Below are 19,134 nucleotides of genomic sequence, written 5' to 3'. Positions count from 1 at the left end.
AGATGGCCGACCGCCGCATGGTCGGTAGCCGAACGACGGCCACCTAGGAGAGCCCTTAATTACCGATTGCAACAATGTTGCAATCGGTTAATTGGTGCCACACGACTGGTGAGTGGGTGGTCTACCTGGGGAGCCCTCATTCGTATGGCGAACGGCCTGGATAGCCGGGTTTCGTCAAACAGAGGGATTTGTATGCTGGCAGCGTACGGCTGCCAGCATGCGAACGGCCACAATACGGTACATACACAGGTTAAAATACACAGTACATATTCAGCCTACAGACAACCTTTAATAACTGCAGTCCAGAAGTGGCTAGGTTTGCCACAGTCCTATGCCCAAAATAGTTCCAGGGTGTTTGGTGCTTTTGCCGGTTAACTTTCGGGAGCTCCTGTGGCCACAATACAGGGTGCTCCGCCTGGCTCTTAGGTAGTGTTTGTTCCCCTTAGTCTCAGGTACCAGGGAAGGCTACTAGTGGCGGCTCGGAGCGTTTGTCACAACCACAAAGGGACCACAAACCACCCGGATATTGCACATATCTATGTTGTGTGGAAATAGTCCTGGAAGTTACAGGTTGCCCTGAATTTCCCTGATAACTGGGTAGCTGCGGATACAGTCAGTGTCTGAACTCATTTCCTATTGTAGTCTGCCATGTTTATTAGTGGTACATCTGTTACATCGGTAGTAACACCGACCTACTACACATCTAAAGGTGCCCCTACATATACACATCTATTACCTCATTGGTAATACTGATCTACCACACATATAAAGGTGCTGTAAAGGATCCTGCTATCCGTGCAGCGCTGATCCTTGTAGCGTCTCCCAAAATCCAAGCTGAAAAGAGTGAAGTAGTGATTATAGCTCCCAATCTCCCAAACATGAGTCGAGACTTCATGAAGGGGTAAAACGATCTGTGTTTATTGATGGCCAAACTCAGCCGTTTTATGATGATCTTCCAGCAAGGACACTCCCACATGGGACCTTGTGGAAGACTGAAACAGAATATACAGAATCAGTATACAGTACAATTCTTATACACACCCACAGGAAGAGTGTAACCCCTCCTCTCTATCCTGGAGATAATTAACTTACCCCTCCTCTCTATCCTGGAGATAATTAACTTAAGTGGTTGCAGAGAACCTAATTATCTCCGGGCAGAGAGAAACATGTGCTTTTTACCTTTTAACAAAACTGTATTAAAATCAATAACTCATGTTTCGATGAACGAAGACCCCATGTTCCACACACGCCCAGATAGCTTGGATCTGAGCGCATATTATAGGCGAATAGCGCTCAGATCCCACAAACACAGTTCTCAATAACGTCGAGTAAAGTTTAAGTTCACCAGCTGTCCGTGCAAATGTACCCGAAAAGAGTTCCAGAGCGTCGACGACAAACTACCGCTGAGTATTCGGCGATTTAAAATGGCCGGCGCCACGTGTTCGGCAAACGAACGTCGGCCACCCAGGCATTTGACAATTAAGCTGCGGTTAACTGCAGCTTCTGGGTGGCTAACAAGCAGCACACTCCGCAGACCGGGTGGTCGGCCCTTCGGCAGTTTGTTTGTCGGTACGAACAGCCGTAGTCCAGCTGTAATGGAAGTTAAACTGCACGAACCCACATACGAGTGTAACAGGGGAAATGTACAATCCAAGCAAGTAAGGCGAACGATGTGATCCAGAGACAAAGGGCTCTGTCCCAAGTGCCTTAAGACCCCATTACTTAACGGGCCGGCTCCTCCAAGAGACAGGGGGGCAGGGCAGTTTGCCACATGCAAACCCAGTGACAAAAGCCATTTTGTCACAGGTGCCCCTACTTATACACCTATTACCTTGTTGGTGACACCAACCTACTACACATCTAAAGGTGCCACTACTTATTCTCCTATTATCTCGTTGGTAAAACAGACCTATCATACATCTAAGGGTGCTCCTACATATACACCTATTATGTTGGCCGCAACAACCTACCGTACCACACACTACCAGGTAGCTGAGGGTACATTACAGATCTTAACTGCAGCTGGCATACACAGTGTTTGTGTTAGTTTTCACTCAACCTGTGATTTGCTGAAAACAGGATTGCAGTTTTGTGCAGACTCATTGTGACAGACCCTCTGTCGCTGATTTCTAAAACTTGGAAAATCTGTTCGTTTAAAACCGTTCGTGTAAAATCAAAAGACCTTTATTGTGCTAAGAGCCGTTCGAATCACAAATTTTCTGCCGAACGACCAACCACCCAGAACAGGAGTATGGCACCCATTAACCTCTCTGACCGTATTAACACCTCCCAAACCACGAACACCCCAACATTCTAATTGATCAACAGGGTGGTCAGCGTTCGTCTGCACAAACACGTGGCGGCGGCCATTTTGTTTAGCCGAACGCGCTCAGCGGTGTTTGGTCGTCTATTTTCGGCTACTATTTCCACGAACACCCCTGAAACTTCTACCTTCCGTGCGTTCGGCTAAATCCATATGAACAGAGTGCTAATTCTGGAGAACAAACTCCCGAACAAGATGTATCTAATTACCGTAGGTACGAACGGATCCATTTCGTGAAATTTATACTTTATTTAAAGGGGAAGGTAGACTGGCCGCACAGCCTGAATCTGTGGAACTGTTTTGGGTATGAAAACATGCGTGCAGTCGGTCAAAAGAGACTTTCATCTATCTCCCGAACCCCGGGACCGAGTCGCATGATTTTTTTATATATTTGTCCCCTAATTATGCTTGTTCTGAAAATGTAAGTTTCATGAAAATTGAATGGATAATTTTGATGTTATAAAAAGTGAAGAAAAAGTGTATTTTTCGCTTGGAGTTAATTGAGTTGATACAGCAATTAACTCAATTATCTCCCAAGCAGAGCGGATAAATTTACAGTAATGAATGGGAGTGTTTAACTGTGTGACTGTAAGCTATTGGTTGTTGAGTTTGTATTTTCGGTGCCCAACAAGGTCCACGTGGGTGGTAACCTTGTGGGAAAACGTGTATAAAAGAAAGGCTTGAGTGCTCATTAAACCAGTTCTTACTTTACCCTCAATCTAGAGTCTTGTCTCTTCCAGGAGGGATAAGCCAAATGGAAAATTATTTAGGTAAACTAGAAAAATGGTCAGAGTTGTGGCAACTGACATTTAATGTGGATAAGTGCAAGATAATGCATCTTGGATGTAAAAACCCAAGGGCAGAGTACAGAATGTTTGATAGAGTCCTAACCTCAACATCTGAGGAAAGGGATTTAGGGGTGATTATTTCTGAGGACTTAAAGGTAGGCAGACAATGTAATAGAGCAGCAGGAAATGCTAGCAGAATGCTTGGTTGTATAGGGAGAGGTATTAGCAGTAGATAGAGGGAAGTGCTCATGCCATTGTACAGAACACTGGTGAGACCTCACTTGACTTTTAAATCCTGCAATGCAGAACAACAATGTTTTTCATTGCACGGTTCGGTTAAACCTACAGGAACATTCACACAGATCTAGTGTCCCTTTTACTTCTGAGTGTTGTATGTAGAAATCATACCCTTGTCCCTTGGATGCTATTGATGCAGAAACATTAGACAATAAATAACCAGTATATGACACAGGATTAACATGAGTGCAGGGGCACAAAACATGAGCCCAACATGAAGAGTAGGTCTGCCTAGCTGCCAAATATGCTGTCGGGTATGGGGTCTTTCCACACACAGTCTGCTGTGCACTATATGAAGATCACAGCCTCACTTTAGCTAGCAGCCTCACTGCCTTGTGTCGACTCTGTCACAAAGTATGATGACGTGAGGCGAGTTGGGTCAGATAGGGGTCAAGAGGTGGGATGTGTTGGATCTAACACAAGTGCTGGAGACACAGAGTGAAAGTAATTAAGTGAGTTGTGGAGCAGGGAGTGAGGGACATCGGGTGAGGTGTGGGGCATATAGCAAGAGAAATAGGAAGCACAAGCAGAGAGACACAATAGGTGACTTAAATGAGTTACAAGGGGAGAGGCACAAATGGCGGGTCAAATTGGCATAAGGGAGTGGCATAAGGAAGGGGAGGACAAAGAAGTTGGGAATTATATAGTTAGAGGAAATGGACATGTTAGGACAAGTAAAGTTGAGAATGGGATGAGAAGCACAAGTGGGAATTTGGGGAAGGTAAGGGGTGCAGTTGGGAATGTAAGCAAAAAAATGGTGGTTAGAGCGCAGAATGGACTCATTAAATTGTCAAGAGGGCTTAATTGTGCCCTTGTGCCCAGATTGCAGTCACTCCATCCCTGTCCGATCCCACTAATATCCTAATTTTAAAATGTCCTAAAGTGAGGGAAAAGTGGAAACTTGCATCCTTTGGAGATTCTTTGATAGAATTTGATGATGCTACAATACTTCTTGTTGGTCTGCAAACTTGACGGCTCGGTGTGTGAGCACTCTTTGCGAATCTCCAATTGGCATTGATGGATTCATATCTGGGCAGACCTGCAGCCTTCTTTACAACAAGCCAAGATTGCTATCCAATCTCTCAACCCACAATCTCATGAGAGTCTGAAAGAACTTGCTGAAGTCCCTGTTTTCCCCCCGGCCTTTGGGAGTCATCTCGGCCTGAATCTGTATATCCATTCCTGGCTCTTTGTGCCCAACTAAACTTGTAAGCAAGAGAGAGCTGAACGATGCAACACCCATTCCAAGATAGTGGATGCTCTGCAAATTCCCAAGGAATACTTCCCTATTATCAAATTATAAAGAGAGCAGGTGGTATGATGGGTACCCGGGGACAGAGCTTCCATGTTAAACCATTTTAATGCAGTTTAACACTGAGAGATGTGATAAGCCGTATTGTGTTGTCTGTGATGAAGTATATCTTTTCTCTAGATACTTTTAGAGAGGTGTATGATGTTTAACTCCCAGAGAGAATAGTCCTAATGAGAAATATAGATTTGGAGCCCTGGGGTAGAGTATTCGAGAGTAGGGTGGGCCACTGCTCCACTCCGCAGTTAATAGACAATTGAAATAAAGTCCAGGACAGGAGTTCAGACTGACTGCAACCCATTGCTCAGTGGCAACTACTTAGCATCAATAAGTAAATAAATCTCTTCCTGGTAGACAGGTAAGGGAGAGTCTTGTTTTGTTTCTTGTTTGAGGGCTGGAAGCAGCAGGTTAAGCAGCAGGAGAGGATTAGAATGCAGCATATTGACATTCTATAAGGTCCGTAAAACCTGTGTATTATTTAGTTTAAACCTTTATAGTAGTAGGTATCTTTTAGTAAGAGCTCAGACCACATAGGATAAAGTTTGCAATGTATTGTTTCTAATGCTGCCTCCTGAAGTGGACTATACAATAAATTGTCTGAAGTTTTCATAGGATCACAAAGGTTAGCCAGAGCCCAGTGGCTTCAGACATCATAGCAACTTCATTGAGATGGGGCCACAGTGTTCCTTTACTTATCTGTAAACAAACAGTCTAAACAAATGGCTATAATAACAAAATCAATGTTCTGTGTAATGTGTCAGAACACTGGTTTATAATCACTTGTGTCTAGTTAGAAAGGCTGTATCTAGGTAATATCATATCAGGGCCTCTTATATCTTTGGATAAAACATGATTTAATATTTTGAAGAAAGCATAAAAGTGTATCCTAAAATATTAAATTGAAGACCTATATATGGCATCATATATAATGTGATACATGTTGGGAAATCATACACTTTGTATAATTAGAATTTACTAACCATGCAGATTAGACCAGGCTTGAGGGTTAGGCTATAATGGCATATTTAACCCCTAAGTCTCTTGTGACTGCTATATCTTCTCTGGGGTTGTGGTTTTCATGACCCTGAAAGTAAACTGTCCCTGTATATAAGGCAGTGTGGAGATTATGCCAATGAGACTCGTCCTACAATATGACATTTTAAAGCTGTGTGTAGCTGCTGAGAGAACGCAGTCTCGCTAGCTTCTGAACTTGCTGTTTGAGTTCTACCCATTGTACAGTGCTACGGAATCTGACGGTGCTATATAAATAATAAAATAATAGTAATAATATCACTTGTTTCAGAGTGTATCTCAGGTGAGCCTCCAATCCCTTGGTCACAACCACCAGCAGCTCTTATTTTAGGGTCCCCTTTCACCCAGATAGAGCTATGATGGGCCCCTGCGGTTGGGGATGTGTCCGTATTAAAGCTGGTATTGTACTGGAAATGGCGAATGCTACATTGTATCTTAAATCGTTTAACTTCATTACAGCCTGTGTATTGTTATACCAGTTACATGGTATTTATGTTACCCTGGTGAGAGTATTTGTTCAGTTAGCTCAGTAACATAGTATCTTGTGAATTACCATAATTTGCTGTTACTACTCCTGATATAGGGCAAGTTGTGATTTGGTCCCTTCTGTGCCCCACAGATCCCCTCCTAAACAAACCCCCAAACAAAAGGAAATAAAGAACAATAGCCGGTAAACTGAAATCACACGTCGCTTACTAATGTTTCCCCTTTTGGAGGATAGAATATCGAATGTCTGATACAGAGCTACAACAAAATCAACATTGTGAACAACTGGTGGCTTGCAGAGCATTATGGTGTTTTCTGATGGCTTGCAGAGCAGTGTATTGGTGGAGTGTGGTGGGTTTCTGTGGCGGTGAGTGTGGTGGGAGCTGGTGCTTGCAGAGCAGTGGATTTGCTGAGTGTTGTGGGTTTCTCTGACGGGTTCCCTTTCTCCCAGTAGTTAGCGAATAATCCTTCCGGGCAGAGTGTAGACACAAGCTTAGCATAACCCTCCACACATGAGCCGAGGCTTAATGCTGGGTAGAGATCTGTTTACTGGCACACAAAGCAACAGTATTCATGCAGTAAAACCACTCCTGCTCTGAGGAAAACAAAATTACATTTATTGGGTCAGACAGTGTTTGACGATGACAGTTATTGGGTCAGACAGTGTTTGACGATGACAGTTATTGGGTCAGACAGTGTTTGACGATGACAGTTATTGGGTCAGACAGTGTTTGACGATGACAGTTATTGGGTCAGACGGTGTGTGAATGTGACAGTTATTGGGTCAGACGGTGTATGAATGTGACAGTTATTGGGTCAGACGGTGTATGAATGTGACAGTTATTGGGTCAGACGGTGTTTAAATGTAACAAGGTATTAAAGGGACTCTCCAGTGGCAGGAAAACAATCCGTTTTCCTGGCACTGCAGATCCCCTCTCCCTCCCACCTCCCAATCCCCGGTTGCTGAAGGGGGGAAAACCCCTTCAGTCACTTACCAGAGGCAGCAACATGATCCACGTCGTTGCTTCTTACTCCGCCGCCGCTCCTCCTCTGCATTACGTCGGCCAGTGGGCAAGACTGATCCCTAGTAGACAGCCACTAGAGGTGGAGTTAACCCTGCAAGGTAATTATTGCAGTTTATAAAACAAAAACTGCAATAATTACACTTGCAGGGTTAAGGGAAGTGGGAGTTGGCACCCAGACCACTCCCAAGGCCGGATTAACATAGGGGCTGATGGAGCTGCAGGCCCATTGATTTACACTACTCTTAGGGTTGTTCACATGGCCGGTATTTATTTATTTGAGGCTGCCTGGCCAGTGCTGATATTGCAGTAATACCGGCAATACAAATGCCGGTATTTTTCTCAGTATAAACAGAGATTACTCTGCACTACCATTACCGGCCAGCAGGGGTCACTGTGTATGGAGAGAGGCAGGGATAGGAATTTACAGCATATACCTGCATTGCTCTACTCACTGATCCGCTGGGGGAGCAGCTACACAGCACAAAGAGTCCAGAGAGCAGCTTCCAGCCTGCAGAGACAGCCTACAGCTCAGAGAAGTGAGGGATGGGGTAAAGGCTGCAGGGAGACATGGGGACACTAAGACACTAGGGGACACTATAAGACATGCAGAAAAAATAGTTACGGCGCACTCAGACTTGTAAAAATTAATAACTAAGAAAGCGACTAGAAAATGCCTATCTAAGAGAATAAATATGGGGATTTAGTTCCACCATATGGCCATATGGCCCACCACTGCTTCAAAGTACCCCAATATCAGTGGGTCCTACGCTAATTACAAAATGTGGGAGACAAATTAAATAGTACTGGTGCTAAACACAAGCTACAGTGTATTGAATTAATTGCTTTGTAAGAGCAAAGTGAGTATACAATAAAGAGTGATAAAAGCAATTAAAAACAGTGTAACAACTAAACAATTAAAGTGTTGGTGCTTGAATCCCCATATTTATTCTCTTAGGAGTTTTATAGTAGCTTTCTTAGTTATTAATTTTTACAAGTCTGAGTGCGCCGTAACTATTTTTTTCTGTATGAATTTTGGTCACTGCGGCAGCACCTTTCTTGCATAATGCATCTTTCGGGTGTGCCCCCAATCTCTTTTCTGTGCAACTATGAGACATGGGGAGACATGGAGACCTCTGGGGATGCTGAGACACTTGGAGACACTGGGACACAGACACACATGGGGACACTGAGGCAAGGACACATACACACACACACACACACACATATGGGGACACTGAAACACTAGGGGACACTGAGACACTAGGGGACATGGGGACACAGACACACATCAGGACACTGAGACATGGGGAAACAGAGACACTGGGAGACATGGAGACACAGACACTAGGAACACAATGTCCCCAAGTGTCTCAGTGTCCCCATGTCTCCCAGCCAGTGTCCCTGGTGTCTCAGTGTCCCTAGTTTCTGAGTGTTCCCATGTCTCCCAGTGTCCCTAGTGTCTGTATGTCCATGTCTCCCAGTGTCCCTAGTGTCTCAGTGTCCCTAGTCTCCCAGTATCCCTAGTGTCTCAGTGTCCCCATGTCTCCCAGTGTCGGTGTCCCCATGTCTCTCAGTGTCCCTGGGAGACATGGGGACACAGAGACATGGGGATACAGAGACATTGTGATGCATAGTCTGTGTCCCCATGTCTCACAGTGTCACCTCGCGACATGGGGACACTGGGAGACATGGGGACACATACACTGGGGGACACTGGGCGACATGGGGACACTGGGTAACATGGGAATACTGGGAGCAATCCATCTATACAGCAGAATCAAACTTAGTAGTTTTTTGAGGATTTCACAGAATTTTCTCTGTCACTCCTTGTGATTTACATCATGTAATGCCACGCATACATAATTAGTTATGCAAATTAGTAAGGCCTGTAATTTTTTTTCCAAGAAAGGATGCACATACTCTTGCTTAAGTATGGAAACTAGTGATGTCGCGAACACAAAATTTTCGGTTCGCGAACGGCGGATGGGAACTTCCGCAAATGTTCGCGAATGGGGCGAACCGCGCGAACCGCGCGAACCGCCATAGACTTCAATGGGCAGGTGAATTTTAAAACACACAGGGACTCTTTCTGGCCACAATAGTGATGGAAAAGTTGTTTCAAGGGGACTAACACCTGGACTGTGGCATGCCGGAGGGGGTTCCATGGCAAAACTCCCATGGAAAATTACATAGTTGATGCAGAGTCTGGTTTTAATCCATAAAGGGCATAAATCACCTAACATTCCTAAATTGTTTGGAATAACGTGCTTTAAAACATCAGGTATGATGTTGTATCGATCAGGTAGTGTAAGGGTTACGCCCGCTTCACAGTGACAGACCAAACTCCCCGTTTAACACACCAAATTGAGGGTGAAGAAGAACTGAAGCTTTTAATGAGACACTGCTTTTATGCACATTTTGCACACATAGTACTGCCCACAGGGTTTTGTAAAACAACCAATCAATACGTACAATACACCTAGACACTCCCAGCAATTACAGACAAAATACTCCCCTCTGCCCGTGATTTAATTACCTTACACAATGGGTTAATGTAATTATCACTGGCAGAGAAATAAAGTTTTTACACATGTACTATAACTTTAAAACTATACATTCAATATTCAAAAAAACATATTATTATTCAGCACACTTTAATTATAAACATAGTCAAAATTCAGCCAATTACATCCAGGGGTTTAAAAGTTAGCTGGAGGTCCCTTTATGACAGACCGCAAGCACATTTTCCTGCCCAAAACAGTTCCATAGATTTGGGCTGTGCGGTCGGTCAATTTAACACTGAAAAAATGACTAAGTCCCAAAAAAATCATTGTGGGAGAAGGTAATGCTCAGCGGCGTTCGCGGAACTGTATAGCCGATTTCAGTTCCATGGATTTGGCTACACACACCGCTGACCGCATTGAATGAACAAAGATGGCCGCCGCCACATGTTTGTTTGCACGAACGGCGGCCCCCCAGCGTTCGGCAATTTACCTACAGCAGGCTCCCAGCCTGGGAGGTAAATTGATGGCACATTTCCACTTCTGGGTGGTCCGCCTGTGGTGTACCTGGTTCAGTAAGCCCCATTTACTGAACCAAGTGGGAAATAGCAATGAACAAAGGATTTTAACATCTGGGGACAAAGTCTTAAAGGGGCATTGTTCCCAAAAGTCACAATATGTCCCCAGATGGTTCTTAAAGGGGCATACACAGTCCAATAAAAGTCCATTCACTGTGCTTAAAGGGCCAGTAGCCGCACAATAAAAATCTATTATGCCCAAATATGTTCTTAAAGGGCAATACATCACAGGGGCCGTAGTCACAGGGCAGGAGGCGGGCAAGCAGGCCCCTCCAAAAGCTCATGGCAAACTCCCTTAAAAGGGGTGAGTTTGCTACAATGGTGTTTTCAAAAGTTACTGAGTCAAATATAAGGCTTGCGTTTCAGTTTTTTCACATTGAAATTAGCCAGATTGGTTACGTTGCCTTTGAGACCGTGTGGTAGCCCAGGAATGAGAATTACCCCCATGATGGCATACCATTTGCAATAGTAGACAACCCAAGGTATTTCAAAAGGGGCATGCCCAGTCTTTCTTAGTAGCCACTTAGTCACAAACACTGGCCAAAACTAGCATTCAGATTAGTTTTTTGCATTTTTCACACACAATCAAATATTAACAATAACTTTGGCCAGTGTTTGTGACCAAATGGCTACTAAAAAAGACCGGACATACCCCATTTGCAATACCTTGTGATACCGGAGAAACTGACGGAAGCGAAGCACAGAGAGATGGACACAGGTTTCTTCAGGAAGGAAGAGATTCTTTATTGGATCACCGATCGGGACTCAGAGGGACTAACGTCACCAAAATACAGCAAGTTCTGAGCCCCGGACAATAGTGCAGGCTCCTTATATAGGTACATAACTCCTCCCATATTAAGTTCCACCCGCACATTCTCTTAACCAATCAATACAAATAAGAATTAACTTCCTGTTTGACCGCATGGCTTGTCCAGCACAATGGAGGAGGGGGAATACTACATCCTGTATTCTTGCACATGCTCCGTACACTACTGATCGTATCTTGCCTCGTGCAACCAACTGATCGATACGTCAGCATATGCACGTACACATGCCACGTGGTAATCTCGGCCTACTAAATTTATTTTTACCGAGATTCCACCACATTCCCCCCTTTGATGCCTCTTGATATTTCACAATTACTTGAGGCATCACTTAACCTTGGTTTGCATACACCGCAAGTTACCTTGAACCAGACCAGACTTATCTTATGATGTGAATCTTTTAACACTCATCTTCCTGCATTGGTTCTCCCTGATCTAGAGCCTTATACTTATAAATCGCCATTATCTGTTCAGCAGCCTTCCTCTCTGCTATATTTCCTATCAGGCTTTGCACAGACCTAACTACTAAGGGTATAAGACACGGCAGGAGTAGACACAACATTAAAATCAGTAGGACTCCACCTACCACTGCCTTAAGCCCTCCAAACCACTCATACCAGCTACCAAACCAACTACTTGGATTATACCCTTTCCATACCTGAGTAGACACATGCGCTAGTTTAACCATATGGCTAGTAAGCTCAGCTATTGCTTGCCCTTCGTCATCTATTTGAAGACAGCAATTGCTCAGGTTAAACTTCCCACATACACCTCCCTCTACTGCCAAAAGGTAATCCAAGGCTAATCTATTTTGGTAGACTGCTGTCCTCATCCTGGTGTTATGCTTCGCTAGAAGATTGAGCGCTTGTGATGTTTCGTTAGTGATAATCTCAACCACCGCCTGTAATCTTATAATTCGGTTGAGCATATAAATAGGGGTTCTGTAACCAAAGGTACCATCCTCTGCCCACGTGGCTGGCCCATAATAATCTATGATACGCTGGGGAGGCCATTCATTATCTTCCCAGGTGCCTATCTCTATGGGTCCCCTTTTCTTCCTATGATTCACATCATACACTTTAACACCTAAAGTCTCACCTGTTTCAATCGGTAACAAGAAGAAGGATGGTTTGAGCATACCCAACACACATGCCCCTTCCCAGTCCTGTGGCAACTCCGAATAGGCTTTCTTACCACAGATCCAGTACAAATTTGCTGGGGCTCTCCAGGTAGATGTGATGGATAGGTCAGACCACACATCCTTTAAATTGGCGTATCTAGCAAACGGGTTAGATGGTTCTGAGACATTTGAAGCCGACCACCAAGTTGTATTCTTTGTATCATCATCATAAGCTTTTTGCCCTAGACAAGTTAATTCTCCTACAGAAGTATTATACATTATTCCTTTCCTTGCTATGCAAACATAACCTATGATGGAGGTCTTTAATCTCCACTCAGATTTACCTCTAACACTCATATGATAATCGGCTTGTGTAGATATTAGTTGGTCAACTGCCTCAGAACCGGACATTACCTCCTTTGCTTCCCAAGGCCATTGGTCTCCCATGTTAGTACCTCCACACACATAGCAGTTGGTAACATTAAGACTACCGGCAATACTTTCGGCTAAATCGATGAACAGGTTTTTAGCATTAGGGGGGATCTTATTATCTATACTCATCTCTTCATAAAAGGAATGGTATACTTGATGAGTTTGGGAGGATACCGTATCAGTCTCTATCCCTATAAACAATAATGTCCCAGGATCTAAACCCGTCCCGTATATCTGAAACCCAAATAAATTGCCATATTTGTCTAAGAACTTATCGGGGTTATTTATAAGTATATGGATGGGATTACATTCCATAGACTTACAATATGGGCTAGTCGGCAACTTAGTCACTATCATGTCTTTGTCTACTGTCTGTCCCCAAGTCGCCCACCCCACACAAGACCAATATGGGCAAAAGTTATAGTCTTTATTTGGGCATCTAGGACTCACATATTTATTTTTACTACTGGGACAAATATATTTATCATTAGACCCATACGTCCTCTCCCATCTAAGATCCCCACATACATTCCACGGCTTTCTACCACTTGATATCGCTTTACACGCATCAAATAGCAGAACACCCGAAGAATGTACGGATTCTAACACCGTCTTATTAATTAGGGTCCCCTGAGGATCTCCATTCCTGAGAGTCAACCAAATTGTACGAGGTTGATACTCCGGACTGAAGCACTTAGGTTCTCCTACTCCTAAATGGCACACACTATAGTCTATATTTAAGTATCTACATCTCGATACATCTCCTTTACACTCGTATTGTGAATGCCAAATTAGGGTTTGGGAAATATGGTTACCTGTTCTCGTAGTCTTAATGCATACCTCACAGCTAAGAGTGTCGGTACCTCTACCTTCCTGAATATAAAAACACACATAAATAAACACTATCAAAAACACATCTTTCGCCGTCATCCTCAGTCTTCGTCCGTGCGAAGGCACCACAGCTTCCAGGATGTAAGGGCTGCAGGGAATGGAGTTCTGCTCGTCTTCACAGGAGTCCCTTCGAGACTTTCCCTGGCTTATAAACTATACGTCGGTGGGCGGACAGGCTTTATTATGGCCTTCTCACTCACGCACCAAATCCCAAAAATAATAAAATTTGTAATCCACAATAATTCCTCGTTACTCCGACTGAATAGTGCGTTTTAACCGGATCTTGCAGGGATTCTCTGGATCTGCTGTAACTTGCCAAGAATCGACTGCTGCTGGTTTAACCCTGGAGTGATGTATCCACGGAGTCACTTCGGCTACTTTTATCGCTGTAGGGGTAGACAAAAGAACAACATAAGGACCTCTCCACTTGGGCCCTAACGGTACATTATTCCACTCTTTAATCCACACTTGATCTCCTGGATGATAACTATGAACAGGGGGATAAATATTCACAGGTAATCTATCTTGTACCCATTTCTGTACCTCCTCCATAGTCTTACCCAACTCTACAACCTGCTGCCGGGTAATTCCTTCTCCCAACTGACTCAAATCCCCCCTTAAGTTACCAAGTACGGGAGGTGGTCGCCCATACATGATTTCAAAAGGAGAGAGGCCCATCCTTCTGGTAGGGGTACTGCGGATTCGCAATAGAGCTATGGGTAAAAGAACGTTCCACTTAAGTTGGGTTTCCTGACACATTTTAGCCAACTGGTTCTTAATAGTTCTATTCATTCTCTCTACCTTACCAGAGCTCTGGGGTCTATATGCAGTATGAAGCCTCCACTTTATACCAAGCATATGAGTCAGTTGTTGTAGGCACTGATGAACAAAAGCTGGACCATTGTCCGATCCTATAGAACAGGGTAGTCCATATCGGGGTATTATTTCTCGTAGCAGGAATCTCACAACTTCTCCTGCTTTCTCTGTACGAGTAGGACATGCTTCTACCCAGCCTGAATAGGTGCACACAATTACCAGCAGGTAACGATGTCCACCCGATTTAGGCATCACTGTAAAGTCTATTTGTAGATCGGACATGGGGAGTCCCCCCATAAACTGGACTCCTGGTGGCTTTACTGGTCCTTGTCTTGCATTATTTTTAGCACACGTTACACATCTTCGTACAATTGGCCTGAGTCAAGTTGGACAATCTTGGTATGTAGAAATGTTTTCTGAGAGATTCTTCAGTACTGTCTCTCCCAGAATGTGTCCCGTTGTGATAATTTTGGACAATTTCTACCGCTAGTGATGCTGGTATGACTATTCTTCCATCTTCTAGCTGATACCACTTGTTCTCCAAATACTTTCCTGGTTCAGTCTTTAACCACTCCTCTTCTTGAGCTGTATAAACTGGAGTCCATTGGGACAGTGGAGTTGGTATAAGAGCAGCTATATGCCCCACATACTCCTGTCTTCCTGATTCAGCAGCACACTTAGCTGCACTATCTGCCATCCGATTTCCCTTAGTTACATCACCATCTCCTCTCAGATGCGCTCGACAATGTATGATACCGACTTCTTTCGGCTCCCACACTGCTTCCAATAGTTGTAGGATTTCAGCTGCGTACTTGATTTCTTTGCCTTCTGAATTCAGTAGTCCTCTTTCTTTATACAAAGCTCCGTGGGCATGAGTGGTTAAAAACGCATATTTGGAGTCCGTGTAGATGTTCACTCTTAAACCTTCAGCCAATTGTAACGCTCGTGTCAGTGCTATCAATTCTGCCTTTTGTGCTGATGTTCCTTTCGCCAGTGGCCAAGCTTCTATCACCTTGTCTATTGTTGTTACTGCATATCCTGCATAGCGGATCCCTTCTTTCACATAACTACTGCCGTCGGTATAATATTGAACATCGGGGTTCTGGATGGGAAAATCACGAAGATCTGGTCTACTTGAGAATACTTCATCCATTACTTCCAAACAATCATGTTGACTTTCAGTAGGTTGTGGCAAAAGGGTAGCTGGATTTAAGGTGTTTACAGTCTCTAAATGCACTCTGGGGTTTTCACACAACATTGCTTGATACTTGGTCATACGGCTGTTACTAAACCAATGATTTCCTTTGTAATCCAGCAACGTCTGTACTGCATGTGGGACTCGTACATAAAGTTCTTGACCCAGAGTGAGTTTATCGGCTTCAGCTACTAGCAGGGCGGCTGCAGCTACGGCTCTTAGACAAGGTGGAAGTCCGCTGGCCACTGCATCCAATTGCTTAGACATGTAGGCGACAGGTCTTTGCCATGATCCCAAGTACTGTATCAATACTCCCACAGCCATTCTTCTTTGCTCGTGTACATACAGGTAGAATGGTCGTGTGTGATCAGGTAGACCTAATGCTGGGGCACTCATCAAAGCCTTCTTCACATCTTCAAATGCCGTTTGCTGTTCTTGGGTCCATAAGAAGGGGTCGTGCTCTGTACCTTTTATAGCTGCATACAGAGGTTTTGCCAGTATCGCATAGCTGGGAATCCATATCCTACAGAAGCCTGCTGCCCCCAAGAATTCTCGCACTTGTCTTCTATTCTTGGGTATTGGTATTTGGCAGACAGCTTCTTTTCTCTCTGGCCCCATAATTCTTTGACCTTCAGAGATATGGAATCCCAGATATTTGACAGTTGGCAAACACAACTGAGCCTTCTTTCTAGACACCTTGTATCCTGCCTTCCAGAGAATGTGTAGTAGATCGTGCGTTGCTTGCTGACAGATTTCTTTTGTAACTGCTGCTATCAACAAGTCATCTACATATTGTAACAATACACACTCTCCAGGGATGGACTCGAAATCCAGTAGATCTTGACTTAGGGCTGAACCAAATAGGGTAGGTGAATTTTTAAACCCTTGGGGCAGTCTTGTCCAAGTCATTTGGCGTTTTGAGCCCGTTACAGCGTTCTCCCATTGGAAAGCGAAAATACATTGACTTTCTGCGGCAATTCGGAGGCAAAAGAAGGCATCTTTGAGGTCTAAGACTGTAAAGTAGGTAGCCCCGCCCGGAATTAAAGCAAGCAGGTTATATGGATTGGGTACAACTGGATGTATACTAACAACCGCATCATTGACTGCTCTCAAGTCCTGCACAGGTCGATACTCATCTGTACCGGGCTTTTGAACAGGCAGCAATGGGGTGTTCCAGGGGGAAGTACAGAATTTTAGGATACCATACCGTATGAACTTATCCAGATAGGATTGGATGTTCTTCTTAGCCTTCTGCGGGATGTGGTATTGTCTTAGGCTCACTGGATAAACCCCAAGTTTTAGTTCAATTTTTATAGGTGGAATATTGCGGGCCAGTCCTGGTGGGTTGTTCTCTGCCCAAACTCCTGGTATGTTAAATAATGTCTCATCACTCCTAGGGTTTTGGCTAGTCAACACTGTATAAAGTCGCCACTCTTCTTCCTTTGGTACGGATAATGTCATGATACCTGAAGGTCCATTAAACTTTAAAGATGTTGTTCCATTTGGTAGGAACGTAATCTGCGCTTGTAATTTTGATAGCATATCACGTCCCAGCAATTGGACTGGACATTCAGGCATATAAAGGAATTGATGTTTTATTACGTGGCCTCCCAATGTACAGAGTCGACTTTTAAGAACCGGTTTTTCAGCACTTCTTCCAGTTGCTCCTATCACAGTAATAGTCCTTCCAGATGGAGGAGCAACTAGATTAGTCACCACTGAATGTTCAGCACCAGTGTCGATCATGAACGCACTCCTTTTTCCCCCTATTGATACATCGACCATAGGCTCCGCTCGACCAAGGGGGATGGAGCCCGGTCGGTATCAATAGTCCTCCATGACCGTGTCAGCCAATCCTACAAAGTCCCTACCTTCTCTATCGCGGGACCTTTGCGCTGCTGGAATATACCTGTCTTCCCTAACACTTCCTCTGTTCCCATTACTCCCTCTATTACCATTACTCCCTCCGGGGCCTCCTCTACCTCTCGCTCTGCCTCTAAAGTTTCCGTAGCCTGCCCTGGGTTGGTCTCTCTCGTACTGCTCTCTTTGCGGACATTCGTTCCTCCAATGCCCTTCTGATTCCTACTCAAAGGCTCCCTACTCCATCTACTATCGCCTCTATCTGGGCCCCGTCTATCTGCGCCTGCGATTGCTACCGCTAGCATATCAGCCTTTCTACGCATCTTGCGCTCTTCCTCTTTCTTACTTTCTGTTTCCCTATTCATATAAACCTTATTCGCTACCTCCATTAGTTGGGTGATTGACATACCTACAAACCCTTCTAACTTTTGTAGCTTGCGCTTAATATCTCCGTAAGCTTGGCTGACAAAGGCGGAGTTCACCATTCGGGAATTGTCTGCGTCTTCCGGATTAAAGGGGGTATACAAGCGGTATGCCTCCAATAATCGGTCATAAAAGACACTGGGCGCTTCATCGCTTTTCTGAATCACCTCAACTGTCTTCGACATGTTAATAGCTTTCTTTCCTCCGGCTTTCATGCCAGCAATTATAGCGTCTCTATAGGCTCTGAGTTGAACCATATCAGCACCATTTACATTCCAATCGGGATCGGTGTTGGGATAATGTGTTGCGGCCCATGCTGATGGATTGGCTTGGTTTAAAGTACGGGCTTTATCCTCTAGTGCTTTAATGGCCGCTTGATTAATTCTTGTCCTTTCCTCATTGTTGAATAAAGTCATTAATAACTGCTGGCAATCAGCCCATGTCGGGTTATGTGTCTGTACTATTGAGGTGAACAGATCAGTCATAGCTTGTGGTTTCTCAGTATACGAGGAATTGTGGGTCTTCCAATTTAAAAGATCGGTTGTCGTGAATGGGACATATACAAAGACTGGGTCAGCATGTGCCATTTGGCCTGCGGCATCGATATAGGCTGACCCAGGATTCAGACGAAGAGGCATCTGATAGTGTTTTAATTGTTGGGCACCGGTCAACTGTCGGGTCTGTATGGGGCTACGTGGAGGGGCGTCAGTCATAGGTTCCAGTCGGGGAGAAATAGGGTATGGGGAGCTTGGTTTTGGGAAAAGGTTGTAAATAAAACACTTCGAGCCGAGCTAGATGAAGCTTGACCGGAAGTCTGAAGTGGCGCCAAATCAGGATATTCGTTTTTAATGGGGGTTGGTTCTGATTCCGGAAGGGGAGATTTAGTACGAGGGGGGGTGGATCCTGTACTGGAGGAGGAAGCGGAAGTGGATGGGGGTAATGAGGGGAGGGCTGCAGGACTTCCTGCATTTGCGTCACTTCCTCTTAACGGAAAGTAAGGGGGCGGCAAAGGGACCTCGGACTCAGGGGGCGTGTCCAAAATGGGCCTAACACCAGTCCTAGTGGACGAACAAGTCCTAGCTACCATGAGGCGACACTGCTCCTCGTGGCATGTCTGGAGCCATTTTGGCGAGTCATTTATGGCCTGTCTCCAACAATCAACATAAGGAAACTGGCCGTAAAGTTCAGGCCTACCCGATACAGCCACGTGTAAGCGCTGTACCAGAGTTGGATC

General features: G+C 44.6%; 1 protein-coding gene across 10 annotated transcripts in view; it reads left to right on the top strand.

Moving 5' to 3' along the window:
• Positions 1-19,134, top strand: part of LOXL3 (lysyl oxidase like 3) — a 337,537-nt gene that overhangs the window by 178,245 nt on the left and 140,158 nt on the right. For 6 of the 10 annotated variants that reach the window (XM_063457482.1, XM_063457481.1, XM_063457485.1 and 3 more), the window contains one exon: positions 6,369-6,419. The exons of the other annotated variants lie outside the window; for them this stretch is intronic. In XM_063457482.1, the coding sequence (XP_063313552.1) occupies positions 6,369-6,419 (51 nt within the window). The remainder of the gene's footprint in view (positions 1-6,368; positions 6,420-19,134) is intronic. 10 annotated transcript variants of the gene reach the window in all.

The sequence above is a fragment of the Pelobates fuscus genome, chromosome 6 (genome assembly GCF_036172605.1).
Source record: "Pelobates fuscus isolate aPelFus1 chromosome 6, aPelFus1.pri, whole genome shotgun sequence".
NCBI lineage: Eukaryota > Metazoa > Chordata > Amphibia > Anura > Pelobatidae > Pelobates > Pelobates fuscus.
The sequence above is the reverse complement of the archived record's forward strand: the minus strand, read 5'-3'. Positions and strand labels throughout refer to the sequence as shown.